Source organism: Pelodiscus sinensis, chromosome 6 (genome assembly GCF_049634645.1).
Source record: "Pelodiscus sinensis isolate JC-2024 chromosome 6, ASM4963464v1, whole genome shotgun sequence".
Classification (NCBI taxonomy): Eukaryota; Metazoa; Chordata; order Testudines; family Trionychidae; genus Pelodiscus; species Pelodiscus sinensis.
The window spans coordinates 37,152,834-37,167,188 of record NC_134716.1 but is presented as its reverse complement, the minus strand read 5'-3'; the positions used below and the strand labels follow the sequence as shown (position 1 = coordinate 37,167,188).

The window sequence follows — 14,355 nt, the reverse complement described above, 5'->3', positions numbered from 1 at the left end:
CCAAGGATGACAAGAGTTTGCTGGCTGCTTTTGGGAGTGGTTCAGGACCAGAGTTGGGGTGAGCCTGCCCTAGTCCCCTGCACCATCACCAGGAAACCAATTGTGGTAAGCAGTGCCCAGCTGGAGCCTGCATTCCAAACCCCAACCCCAGTCCTGAACCTCTCCTGCACCTCAAACCCCTGTCCTAGTCCCTGCACCCAAACTCCCTCCCAGAGCCTGCACCCTGAACCCCCTCCTGCACCTCATATCTGTGCCCCAGACTCAGCTCAGAACCCTTCCCACACTCCAAGTCGTTTAGCCCAAGATCAGAGTCCACATCCCCTTCCTTTGCACTCCAGACCTCTGCCCCCAGCCTGATAAAAGTGAGTGAGGATGGCAGAGGGAGGGATGATGGAGTGAGCAGGGATGGGGCCTCTGAGGTGTGTCTAGACTACAGGGTTTTTTCGGGGGGGAGAGGGGGGGAGGAGGCCTTTTTTCAAAACACTTCCCCTGCATCTAGACTGCTGCTGCATTCTTTCGAAAGTAAATTGAAAGAACGCAGCAGTTTTTTTGACCGCGGAAAACCTCGTTTTATGAGGAATAACGCCTTTTTTCAAAAGCGCTCTTTCGAAAAAAGGCTCTATGTAATTCAAACTGTTGTTTTTCAAAAGAGAGCATCCAGACTGCCTGGGTGCTCTCTCTTGAAAAAGCAGCTTGCTTTTTCGAAAGTACTGGTTGTAGTCTAGACGCTCTTTTTCGAAAGAGGCTTTTTGGAAAGTTTCTTTTGAAAAAGCCTCTTTGGAAAGAGGCTTGCAGTCTAGACGTAGCCTTAGAAGGGGTGGGAAGGAGGAGGGACAAGGGTGTTTGGTTTTGAGGTAGGTCCTGAATTGCACATAAATTCAAAAAGGTTTAAAAAGGTTGCAGGCCACTGTCTTAAGGACAGTAGTTGGAGAACAGTGTTCTCCTAAAACTCAAAGCTGAAATGCATTACTACTGTATATGTCAGCTTAGGATAAAGAAAGAGGAAAATGAGGTTTTTAGAACAGGGAAGCAAGAGTATCTCCCTTCCTTTAGATAGAAGAAATGATTTTGGTGTTTAAAAAGGCTGCTTTGTTCTGAGTCTTACTTTTGGTAAGAAAAAACCTCACAATTCCCCCCCCCCCCCTCCCCACACTACCAAAATACAAAATTAGCAACAAGGGTGTGAGTAACTTTTGCTGATGAGTCTTGGTGTCCAATTCTGCATTTCTTTGTGCATGAAAACTCCTGTTGATTTTAATGGGAGTTCTGAATTCTATCACAAAATTGTTATTTTGACTACTTCACAAAATTATACCTAGACAATCAGTAGATGTCTCAAGTCTTTAGGGATAGAACAACTACTTCAAGAGCTAGTAAAAGTGTATTTGCTGCCTGTCGCGGGCCAGGTTGCCCCTCAGGCTTACAGCCCTGTCATCATCGGGGCCCCCTGCCCGCGTCTCCCCTTTTTGTCCCTTCACTTACCACCCGTGCCCCTAATGTGCTCCCCCACCTTCATCCCTTCCGAAACGGCAAGGGCCAAAGCCCGGTCCAAGGCCTCCTCGACTTCGGTCTTCCCGAGTGTTATACGGCACCCGCAACGGAGGAGGGGGACTTGGGCCCGCCCCCGCTCCAAGTCCCGACCCAGGACCCTAAAGGCAGCAGCGTCAGCTCGCTGCCTGGTTGGTGGGGACTCCCCCGTAACTCACCAACCCCCGGGGTTCGGTTGAGGTGTTGCCGCTGCCGGCTGTCCTCGTCCTGGGTTGCTTCCTCCTCCTCGCCGAGCTCGCCTTCTCGGTGATCCGCTGCTCCATTTCTCCAGTCGTCAACCGCGGCTCCCTCTGTACCGTGTTCCTCTCCCCTGGCCGGAGCGTCCTCCTCTCCCTGCTCTCTGGCCTCTTTTGAAGGACCCGCCTTCCACGGCCCCGCCCCCTTTACCCGGGCGCCCTCTGATGACGTCACCCGGGAAGGGAAATTCCCTCCGGGTGATGTCAATGCTCCCAGCTTGCCCCGTACATGTGGGGCACATGACTCGGGCTGCCGCCTGCGGGTTGCCGCATCTCCGGCTCCTGGAGACGGCTCTTGCCGCGGTGGTCCTGCCAGCCGCCCTTTTGCCCCTCGCGGGCTCTGGAGTGTGGGGCGTCCCCGGTTCCGGGGCGGTCGGAACCAGCGCCCCGTCACACTGCCAGACATAGAGGGTCCCATTACTGGGTAATATGTTTAGGTCCTTTTTATGTATATTCTGTTGCACTATTGCTGACTAGCTTATCTGACAACTCTTGGTGATGCGTCCTACCCAGTTGGACTGGATGAAGGATTTGTTCTAGAAACTTGTCTGTACTGTTATACAAGAGCTATGGTACATATTTAGTAGAATGCTGTCTCTTGTTACTTATTGGCTGTATTTAAAAGACTTCTTTAATTTGTGCCAAATGCCTATTGTAAGAAAAGATGGATACAATATGCCAGGAAACAGTCCTTGGAGCCTGCAGATCATGGATCCTGATAATATACAATATTGTATGTTTTGCCATAATATTATTGCTATGTAATGACAAACACTATAATTAGTTTAATGGTATCTACACCCTGTAATATCCTCAAAACATACATTTTTATTGGAAAAAGTGAAAATAACTTGTTCTATATTAAGCTTATTTTTATATTAACAAGTGAATATTTTATGTATTAAATATGTGCTGAAACACACGGGTATAATTTCTTCTTCCAGATGGTTTGAATTTTCTTCCTCAACTATATGGTTGCCTTTGGACTCTAAAATAAGATATTCTCTTTCTTTTCCTTCAGCCTCCTGGATGTTAATGCAGACTGTGAAATAGCTATTTTAGGAATAACTTTGTACTCAGGATACTGAGTAACAGAGTATATATATAAAATTTTGCTGGCAGCATGGTATCTACATTTTAAACATTAATTCAACACACAACAATTTGGAAAAAAATAAAATATTTAAATTAATTAAACCTTTTTAATATTTTTATTTGTTTTCCAAACTGATATCAGAGTCTGTGTTTTCTGCTTGAATATAATGTATTCTATTCTAGATATTCTAGGAGATTCCTTTGTCCTAGAAATGCTAAGTTAAATGTGTGTGAAAGCAAGAGAGAGTTCAAAAAACTATAGAAACAATCCTGTGACAATATACTAAGCTAAGTGAGATATTTAAATAAGAGACAGGAACATATCTCCATTCCTAGAATATAAACTAGACGTGGGAACAGAATTATTTGTGTCTTATGTTATAGCTTGTCCTGATTCCTGGAGCTAAGTTCTAAAGTACAGAACTTTTTGTTGATCGTAACTTACAAATCATTCTGCTGTTTTTCTTGTAGTTCCTTGCCAAGATGTTTTAATCATATTTAAAATGTTGAAATCTATTCTAAAGATCACTTCCAGTAGGCAATTCCCTTAATAGCGTGCTTTAAAGGATCTCCACAGTTCATAGTCTAATATTGTTTGGCTGTATTTAAGAGAGCATTTTTAGACATCTAATTCGTGCTCCTTCCTTTAGTGGTAATTTTAACCAGGTTTTGATATGGCATCAAGATCCCCTTTCTGGGGGATCTCTTTGAACAGTATAAGGAAATTATTCACTCCCCTCCCCTTTAGTGTCTAAATCTACTTGAATTTGTAAGAGAGTTATTTTTTAAAAAAAATCTTAGTTTTATATACAGCAAGACTGCACCTGGAAAACCGTAAAATGCAAAATAAAAATAAAAATGCAAATAGAAACTTGTTTTGAAAATTCGACTAACTGAATATATATATTTAAATGTGCAAATTGTAACCATTTATTCGCTAAACTGGACACTTTTATTCTGCAATAAGAGTGCCCACCCAGATGTTTGCATCAGAAGAAATAAAGGTGTGAATTACAATTGATTTAATTCTTTCAGTTTTTATGTAGACAACCCTTTAAAGCCTTGTTTTCCTTAGGAAAAAAAATGTTGTTATTGTTTTTTACCTCATGCTCACTAGCAGGTGTTCAAATCCGAGTATGGACAAAATACTTATCATTTTAATGGAGATTATCAGTGCAGCTTTAATAGTGTTTACCTTGATCTGATCACATCTGTTAAAACAGTAACTACCTTGTTCCCACTATCATTTTATCGCATGTTACCAAGGGTTAACTTACATGTGGTTAAAAAAGCAACCACCATATCCAAATCCAATTTTTTTTCTAGTGTCAGTGCATCCTTAGTCACCATTCTTCCTCAGCTCATGCAGCACTGTTCTCTATACCCACTCATTCACCAGTTAATCTCAGGTATCTGTTCTTCCCTACCAGTTCAACATTTCTTCCCTTTCCCATCTACCAAATCCATTTGTTTGAATGGAGGTTCTTATAAAATGCTCATCCTAATATGCATAAAGATTACTTAATCTGGTCAAGGTCTGTGCCTTAAAGACATTGTCCAAGTAGCATGGGTTCAACTGCTTACTAAATGTATGAAATTAGATGTCTTTTTGCCTGGTTCTAGCAGCATGAAACTAAATATTCTGATCCAAATCCGATGTACAGAAATCTGTAGATTAGTGGTGGGCAATAAGTGGCCAGTGGACGAACGTGGTTCACCAGGGTTAGCCTCTGGTGGGCCACGGACGTGTTATTTACCTGCATGTCTCCAAGAATGGCTGCTCACAGCTCTCATTGGCTACAGTTCACCATTCCCAACCACTTCCTGCAGCTCTTATTGGCTGGGACTACGTGGCCAGCTGCAAGCACATAAATAAAATGTCTAGCAGCCCACCAGAGGTTAACTCTGCTGAACCACAGCTAGCCCATGGGCCACTTATTGCCTACCCCTGATGCAGATGAAGACTTCTCTCCCTTCTCATTCCTGGAACCCTCCTGTAGCCTTCCCCACCAGTCCTCCCAACTGCTGTGGCACCTTACCCAGCACCCAAGATCTTTCCCTACAGTCTAGTATTTCCTCAAGGTATTTGGATATACCTTCAACTATCAAGGAAGTACGTTCAGATTCTTTCAAATCCAAACAAAGTGTATTTGTCTAATCTTATATAAATATAATGAAATAGCCTGTTTGTAAAGATCATTTTTACAGCTTAACCACGCTGTTCATGAGGAATCTTCAAACACAGAAAATAGAGTGAAAGTTATTGTTTTGTTTGTTTTGAATTAGGCCCATGCACAGTTAGTTCGAGAAGTTGATATAGAGAAGGTGTCAGCATTTGAAAATCCCTACGTAGATGCAATAAAGAGTTTATGGAATGACCCTGGAATCCAAGAGTGTTATGACCGACGACGGGAGTATCAGCTATCGGACTCAACTAAATAGTGAGTATACATGGATGTGGATAATTGGATATTCTTTTTTTCTTTTTAATTTAAAATAAAAATCTAGTTATATTTTAGAGCAGCTTGCAACCTGTGTATCTACATGTACCCACAGTATAAGCAAACGTATGCACGCACAACATACATATACACCATTATGTGTTTTGTAAGTTGAATTACAAAGGTTAAATGTAGGGGGGGGGGGGGGTCTCACTTACTGCTAGTAGTATAGTATAGTTTTCCTAAAACATGAATCCATTATAATTTGAAAACCAGGAATAAGACTTCTTAATAGAAAACTTTTTATCATTTTAACAATTTTTTTTTTATTGTATTTGTGCCCTTGAGCTCTTTTGCTCAACCTCTGACATATAGATCAATAACTCTTTTCAGGGCAGAGGAATGACCTTGGATGCTGTAAAATCTCGAGTATAATGCGCACCTTTGTATAATGCGCATCTGCCTTTTAAAGGTCAAAATCCTTGAATAAACTAAACTCTTATCTATAATGCGCACCCCCATTATACTCAAGATTTTAAGGAATGCATAGGAAGGAAGGGGCTTGCGCCTGCCACGGGGCCCCCTGCCCAACTGAGCTCACACCTGCCGCGGGGTCCCCCTGCCCAGCTGAGCTCTCCTGCGCTGAGCTCATGCCTGCTGGGGGAGCCTCCCCCGCCCAAATGTCTGCGCGCTGAGCTCGCGCCTGCCGAGGGAGCATCCCCCACTCAGCTGCCAGCGTGCCGAGGGAGCATCTGCTGCCCCCCCAGCCCAGTCCGTGCCTCCCTTCCCCCTCCCCCCCAGCTCGTGCCTGCCAAGGGTGAGTTTAAAACTTTTTTTAAAAACCTCCTATAGATAATGCGCACCCCAACTTTGATGCTAAAAAAAACCGGGAAAAAAGTGCGCATTATACTCAAAATTTTACAGTAGCTCTTTTGGGCCAAAAGTGCACACATGGATATGCATACAGAAAGGAACACAAGTAGAGTGTGAGGGTCTGAAATTCAGTAGTTGAAACTTAACAGAGTTGATAAGAATAGGAACCTCTCAGTAGATTGCTGTCTTCCCTGGTTTTTTATTGCCTTCTTCAGTATAACTGAGATTTATTTTGTAGTCTGGATGATGGAAAAGTGACAAACTTAAGCTGGTGTAGTACTTGCTTTGGTGTCAGGACACTTGATTGTATAATATTTCTTTTGTTAACAAAAAGGAAACTGATGTCTGATAGCTTGTCAATGTTCTTGTGTTTGTGCAACTGTGACTTATGTTTTATGAGAAGTGTTGGAAGCAGCAGGAAGAACAAACTGGACATAAAACTAAAACAAAATATCTGTCAGGAAGGCCAACTCTTAATTGAAAACTCAATTTAATTTTAAAAGGGAGTGGAAAATATTTGCCACTCTTAGCACAATATAAGAAACTTCAGTCCAGTTAATTGGAAAAGAATAAGCAATCTTTGCTAGATCTTTGGTTAAATCTGCCTCTAAAAGTATCACATGTGGAATTCTTGATGTTATAAATCAAAACCTAAGTATTAATCTGGCCAGCCTTGACCTGGAATTCTTTTGGGCTTATATTTTTTGAGTCAAAAGTTTCAAATAATGATGCTGTGGAGGTTTACAGTGGAGTTTTAGGACAGCCTGCAGGCTGGCTCCAAGAAGTCTGACTGTATTTAGTTATTTAATGCAGTAACTGAGGTAAAACTCTTCTGGCGTGACAGGAAATGCTTGACCATGACTCAGAACTATTTGGTTATTCCATTAAAGGTAACATTAATTAGGCTATTTATCTGATCATTTGAACTGTTGCAAAAAATCACATAGCTGCCTCCTGGCTGTGCAGTTATGGGATCAGTTTTAATCTGGATCGAGCCTGTACATTAGAAGGACAAATTAAATGGATCATCTCATTCCAGTCTCGCTTAATTCAGATGTCAAAGCCGTGAGTAGTTTGGAATAAATGGAGGCTTCTCTTCAAGATATGCCCAGGATGGAAGTAAGGGCATAATTCAGCACACATTGAAGTCAATGAGAAGACCTGTTTGTACAAATTTGAATTGTATTGAGCCATAGGAGGCATAATACAGGTCTTGGGTTGAGATTCATTTGCACTGCACCATGAGGAAGCCTGTCCAGCAGCTGTATATCTGTTTCAAAACAACAAAATCAGTACCTCCTTAATATATTGATAAGCATTCAGGGAATTACTGTAAGTTGCGGTAACCTGCCTAGGTTGCCCATAGGCATCTTTACAACTTGGGAGCTGCCCAGAGTTGCCATAGTGATTTGCGCTATGACCTCACCACTTCCCACTGCTGGTATGCCCCTCCCGCTCTAGCACTCTCACCAGAGTGGGACTTATGTTCTATCCAGTGCCTGAATTGGGGGAATTCTCCCTCAGTCACTAGAAAGCATGTATTGCTTTTGTATAGTGGATAGTGGCATACAAAGACCAAAGAATCCCTCCTATTCAAAAACACGTTTCATTTTCCAATATTCTGAACAATCGTACATTTTTAAACTAGCAAAATTATAAGGGAACTCTCATATCAATTACAGTGTTGAAGTATGGGGAAAGTAAATATTAGGGACTTACCAAGTTGCCTCCACTTTTTGGTGCTGTTACAGTCCTGAGATGAGTAACTAGGTAAAATAGGCAGAGCCCAGCATTTAGCTTGAAACAACAAAAACAAGTCAGCTCCATTTATAACTTTAATAAAGGTTGAACCTCTCTAATCCAGCACTCTTTGGTCTGGCAACATCCATGGTCTGGCATGATGTTAGTTAGCCTGATGTCCACTTATCATGGGTGTGACCAAGTTTCCCAACTCCCATAAGGTTTGTTTAGAATCACCAATCCTGCTTTCAGTGTTTTGTGCTGTAATTTAGTTCTATTTACCCCTAAATGTCTTCTAAGAACCCATTAAACAGTGGAAGTGTTGGTAATGCTGCTTGACAATATCGACTTCCTGTGGTTTCACAACTTCTCAAGTTCAGCACCGGTAAGGTCCTGAGGTGCCAGACTAGAGAGGTTCAACCTGTACAGATGCAAAGAAGAGGACGTGATCATATATATTTGAGAATCACTGATCTACACAGCCCTGTTAGTGCCAAAGAAAATGGAAATGAAGGACAGTTGTTACCTTGAGAAGTCACAAATTCTCACCCCATGTTCCTGTACAATTTGAGAGTCTAATAGTTCCTCTTAGCAGCTGTTTAGCAAGTCAGTATAGTACCCTTGCTTGTTGTATTTTGTGCTCCAGTGTCAGTAAGTCTCAGGTTTTTTTAAATTAAAGCTCTAGCCCCTTAGGCTGCAAAGATATCCTTCAGAGTATCAACCAGATGCAAATCAGTGCAGCAATGTGTACCTGAGTCTGCAGACAGGCTGAAACACTGTGGCATTGAGAGATATGAACTGCTCCTGTACATTGCATGGAGTGTTGACACTGAGCCCTAATTAAAACAGTATAATATCAACAAACTAACTATTTCACTGCGACTCAAAATATGCAGGAAAGGAGGGTGACAATAATATTATGGAATCATAAATATGTAGGACTTGAAGCGACCTCAATAGGTCATTTAGTCCAGTCCCCTGCATTCAAGGCAAGGCTATATAATAAGTAGACCATTCCTGACAGATGGAAATTCTACAGCCTCCCTAGGCAGTTTGGTCCAGTGTTTAACTAAAGAAAGATATGCACAGTCTGCTATGGGTGGCATCAAAGTTGTCAGAATTTGCATTCTAGTAAAAAAATGGTAGAATAGCATCCCTTCTTTTATTTTGCATCTGACCACAGGGAAAAAGGCAGGGTAGATGATTTGTCTCTGCTCAGAAGCTTCATTTTTTTGTAGCTTCTATTAACGGGTACCTGACAAGTATGACACCCTTCAGACTCTTCCATGTTTTAGAAGGGAAAATTCTTTCCAGTCCTTTCCACCTCACAGCTTTCTGGGTCCTGCATTGATTAATGGCTCCTACATATGGAATTCAGAGTCCAGCATTGATGGCAGCTCCAGGACTTAGACCTGCCCTTTAGCTCAGGCTACCAAAAGAAGGTTCCTAAAGTTGTAGAAAATACTTCAGCAACCAATTATTTAACATTAAGATGACTTTGATATATTAATTAACATTCGGACAGGGATGGGGACCCTCTGGCCTGTGGGCTGCGTGTGGTTTGTCTGGATTAACTGTTGGTGGGCCTCCAGACGGTTTGTTTACCTGAACATCCATAGGCATAGCTGCCTGCAGCTCCCCGTGGGCATGGTTTGTCATTCACAGCCAGTGGGAGCTGTGGGAAGCAGCGTGGGCCAGGCCACATCTGCCCGCAAGTGGCTATGCCTGTGAACACTTAGGTAAGTGAACCATCTGGAAGCCTGCAAGTGGCTAATCCTGATGAACCGCATGCGGCCCACTGGGCAGAGGTTGTCCATCCCTTCAAGACAGTAATATGTCTATATCACACTTTCAAGAGAAATTTCAGTTAGTATTCTGAGAGACAAGATGGGTGAGGTAAAAACTTTGTACTTGATCAACTTCTGTTGGTGAAAGAGACAAGTTTTGTGTAAGCTCCAAAGCTTCGCTTCTTCGCCAAAAGAAGTTGGTCCAATAAATGATAGTACCCTACTTGTTGCTCAGTAAAAAAAAGACTCTTCTCTGTTCATATGGTAGTATTAAAAGTGGTCCTCTTCTTTAGTAGTGCTAAATGTGAGAGATTTTTTTCCTGATATTTAACCTAAATTTCCCCTTCTATGGATTAAGTCCTTTGCATATTTGAAGACTGTTATCAGGGGCCCCCTCTGTCATCTTTTCTTAAGACTAAACATGCCCAGTTTTTTAAATATTTCCTCATAGGTAAGGTTTTCTAAACTTTTTACCATTGTTGCTGTTCTCTGGACTCTTTCCAATTTATCCACATCATTCCTAAAGTATGGCATCCAGAATGGGACACAATACTGCAGCTGAGGTCCCACTTGTGTTAAGTCACATGGGATATTTATCTCCCGTATCTTAGGATGTATCTAAACAACATGGCTCCATCGATGTAGCCATGTAGATTAGGCTGATCGGCAAAGGGAAATGAAGCCGCGATTTAAATAATTACGGCTTCATTTAAATTTAAATGGCTGCCGCGCTGAGCCGACAAAGCTGATCAGCTGTTTGTCAGCTCAGCGCGCTAGTCTGGACTCTCCAGCGCCGACCTGAAAGCCCTTTATCGACCTCCCCGTTATGCCTCGTAGGATGAGGTTTACCAGGGAGGTCGATAAAGGGCTTTCATGTCGGCAGGGGAGCGTCCAGACTGCCCCAATCTACTGACAAACTGCTGATCGGCAGAGCAGGGCAGCTATTTAAATATAAATGAAGCTGCGATTATTTAAATCGCGGCTTCATTTCCCTTTGCCAAACAAACAAATCTACATGGCTCCGTCAACGGAGCCATGTAGTTTAGATGTACCCTTACATATGACACTCCTGTAAACACACTCCAGAATGATATTAGATTTTTTTACAACTGTGTTACACTGTTGACTGAGATTAAATTTGTGATCCACTGCCACCTCCAGATCCTTTTCAAAGGTACTTAGTTATTCACCACTGTATAGCTGTGCATTTGATTTTTTTTTCCTTGTTAAGTGAAGTACTTTGCACTTGTATTTATTGAATTTCATGTAGCTGATTTCAGACCATTTCTTTAGTTTCTAAAGGTCATTTTGAATTCTTATCCTATGTGCCAAAGTGCTTTCATCCCATCCCAGCTTGGTGTCATCTGGATTTTTTTTTTTAATTTCCACTCCATTATCCAGTTTAAAATATGGAATAATACTGGATCCCAGCAAGGCTTCACTAGTTATGCCTTTCCAGTCTAGCAACAAACTGCTGATAATGAATGTTTCTGAGAATGGTCTTTCACCCAGTTGTGCATCCACCTTATACTAATTTTATCCAGACCATATTTCCTTAGTTTGCTTATGAGACTGTCATGTGGGTCTAAAGCTGCACTAAAATGAAGATATGTCATGTGTACTGCTTCCCTCATCCACTTGGCCAGTAACCATGTCATAAAAATAAAATAGATAGGTTTGACATGGTTTGGCATGACGTGCACTTGACAAATCCATGCTAGTTATTCCTTATCTTACTATTATCCTCTAGGTTAGGGGTAGGGAACCTTTTTTTGGATTGGGGGCCACTGACTCACAGAAAAATCAGTCGGGGGTCACACACAAGTAAGAAGCAAAAAAACAAAAACAAATGAAACAAAACACCTCACTGATGTGGCCCCCGACTGAGAAGGAGAGAGGCACATGCACATTCACCTCCCATACCAGAGCCTAAGAGGACCACGACTAGTAGATTTTGTGTACTCCAGCCTGGTGGTTGGGGAGCCAGGGGTGCTGGAGGAACCCCTGGGCCTGAGGTTCCTCACCTCTGCTCTAGGTGCTTACAAGTTGTTTAATAATTTGTTCCAGCTTTTTGTCAGGTATTCACCCATGCTGCAGTGCCGTAAAAGATGTTGCTGTTATTTATACAAGATAGGTATGCATATAGCATAGCATGCAAATACATACAGGCATTCCCCGACTTAAGCGGATCCGACTTATGTCAGATCTGCAGTTACGAACCGGGTTTTTCTCGCCCTGGAGGACGGGAGCGGCGGGATGCCCAGATGCGCCACGGTCCCGCCGCCCGCGTCCTCCGGGGAGAAAAAAGCTGCTCCGCGTCTCCCTGGTGTTCTGTGGGGGAAGCCCCCGCCCCCAGCAGACCAGGGAGACGCTGAGCAAAGCCGCGGAGCACGCGGGCAGCGGGACAGTCCAGACGTGCCGCGGCTGTCCCACTGCCGGCGTCCTCCGAGGCTTTGCTCCCCATCTCCCTGGTCTGCTGGTCTCCAGCAGACTAGGGAGACGCGGAGCAAAGCTGCGGAGGATCTGGGCGGCGGGACCGCGGTGCGTCTCGGTCCGCTGCCCGCATCTCCCTGGTCTGCTGGGGGGGGGGGAGGGCGCAGCTAGTGCGCCCCGCGCCCCCCAGCAGACCAGGCTGTTCTCCAGACGCCTGTGGTAGATCAGCTGGGACGCTGCCGGTTGGTCCTGCAGCGCTGCTTTGGGCGCTACTGGACCAACCCGGCAGCACCCCAGCTGCTCTGCCCCAGGTGTCCCCAAGTCAGCCGCTGCTGAAACTGACCAGCGCTGACTACAGGAAGCCAGAGGCAGAGTTGCTCTGCCCCGGGCTTCCTGGAATCAGCTGCTGATCAGTTTCAGCAGCAGCTGACTTGGGGACACCTGGGGTTCTTAAGTTGAATCTGTATGTAAGTCGGAACTGGCGTCCAGATTCAGCCTGTTGAAACTGATCAGCGGCTGATTCCAGGAAGCCCGGGGCAGAGCAACTCTGCCTCTGGCTTCCTGTAGTCAGCCGCTGGTCAGTTTCAGCAGCGGCTGAATCTGGACGCCAGTTCCGACTTACATACAGATTCAACTTAAGAACAAACCTACAGTCCCTATCTTGTACGTAACCCAGGGACTGCCTGTATGACATGCTCTTACCCAAAAGAATATACAGTCTGTAGCCTTCCATTGAGATAGGACTGAGGAAAATGTCTTGCACACACTTGTGCTTTCACATATATATAATGTGTGCATGCATGTGCACTCATATACACCTACTTTTAGTAATAATACTTGCAACTGAATCTCCATTTAATAAGCTTCCTTATGCAAACAAATGCTGTTTAAAGACAAATGGAAACTGGAATGTGGTTAGAAAATACCTTGGTGAGTGGTGCAGAAATCCCTATGACAGAAATTAAAAAACTTTTGAATGGAAGGGAGTAAAACAATAATTGTGTGTGTCTGTGTGTGTGTATTCGCCCATGCACATGCATACACTTCTAATTTTTCTTTTACTATCTAAGTCTTCAGCCTCATTTCCCATCCAGAGCAATAGCAGAAGTTTGAAATTTTATGGAAATTCTTTGATTCTGATGATTTGGTGGGGTTTTTCAGACTTGTTGTTGGTAATGGTTCCTGGAAGTACTCGTGTAGAAAAATCTAAGTTGATAGAGGCATTGGGCAGGAGTTGGATGGGATAAGAAAACAAATTTAATGCACCCGTGTCCACCTCCTTCACCTTCTGTTCTACACATACAACCAAGAGGCGTATTGCATTCTCCTTAGATTTTTGTTAGATATACTCTTCAAACTGTAACAGTTTTCTCAAATGTGCCTGTTAACTTCTCAATAATGGTATGAAGCCTCAGGAATATTAATCTTCCCGAGTTAATAAAAGCTGTGAGGATTCAGACAGTACTTGTTTACATTATAGCTTTGTTCACAGCTTGTTTTAATACACTGAAAATCAATTCCATTTACTTCACTGCATACATAAAACAGAGTTACTGTGACATTACCCAGAGGATACTTATCTCAGTTTTGTTGGCATCAATCCTGGAGGTTAGAGAAATCCCACTACACCAGCTTTAAAAATGTTACATTTCTCCAAGAAATACTTTGGTTTTGTGTGCTTTCAGGCGTATAAAATGTACATACATTCACAATTGTTAGAGTTTTTCTTGAATTCGTGCCTCAATTAGTATCAATAATGATTACAATAATAATAAAAATCACAGATTATTTTGCAGTACATGGCAAGACAGTGCTGGTTTTTACAGTCTCATCTGACAGAGTTTGGTTTTGTAAAATCAAAGCCAGGGTGGCTTCAATCTCAACTCTATTTCAGCCAGATCCCCAAAAGACAGGAGCATGGGATGGTTAATTAAATTGTTTGCTCTCCATTTTTCAGGCAGCCTTATTCATAAGCTCTCATTAGGCAAAGGGTTTTATTGTCATTTACAGTGTTTGTGTCTGGGGTATGTATGAGAGAGTTCATTTGTGAAGACTTTGTTCTGGAAAAATTGTGTTTGGAAAAATTCAGCCTCCCCCTCCCCCGGCTTTACTTTGGGGTATATATGAACGTGCTTATATGTAAAATGTTATTGGAAACCTAGCCTCAGACACAGTATGTGGGGAATAGTTATTCAGTGGTTT

The 14,355-nt window shown here is 42.9% G+C and overlaps 1 protein-coding gene across 1 annotated transcript in view; it reads left to right on the top strand.

The window, feature by feature from the left end:
- LOC102454459 (guanine nucleotide-binding protein G(q) subunit alpha) overlaps positions 1–14,355 on the top strand; it is a 222,015-nt gene that overhangs the window by 139,928 nt on the left and 67,732 nt on the right. The window contains exon 3 of the mRNA XM_014573325.3: positions 5,166–5,320. Coding sequence (XP_014428811.1) covers positions 5,166–5,320 — 155 coding nt within the window. The remainder of the gene's footprint in view (positions 1–5,165; positions 5,321–14,355) is intronic.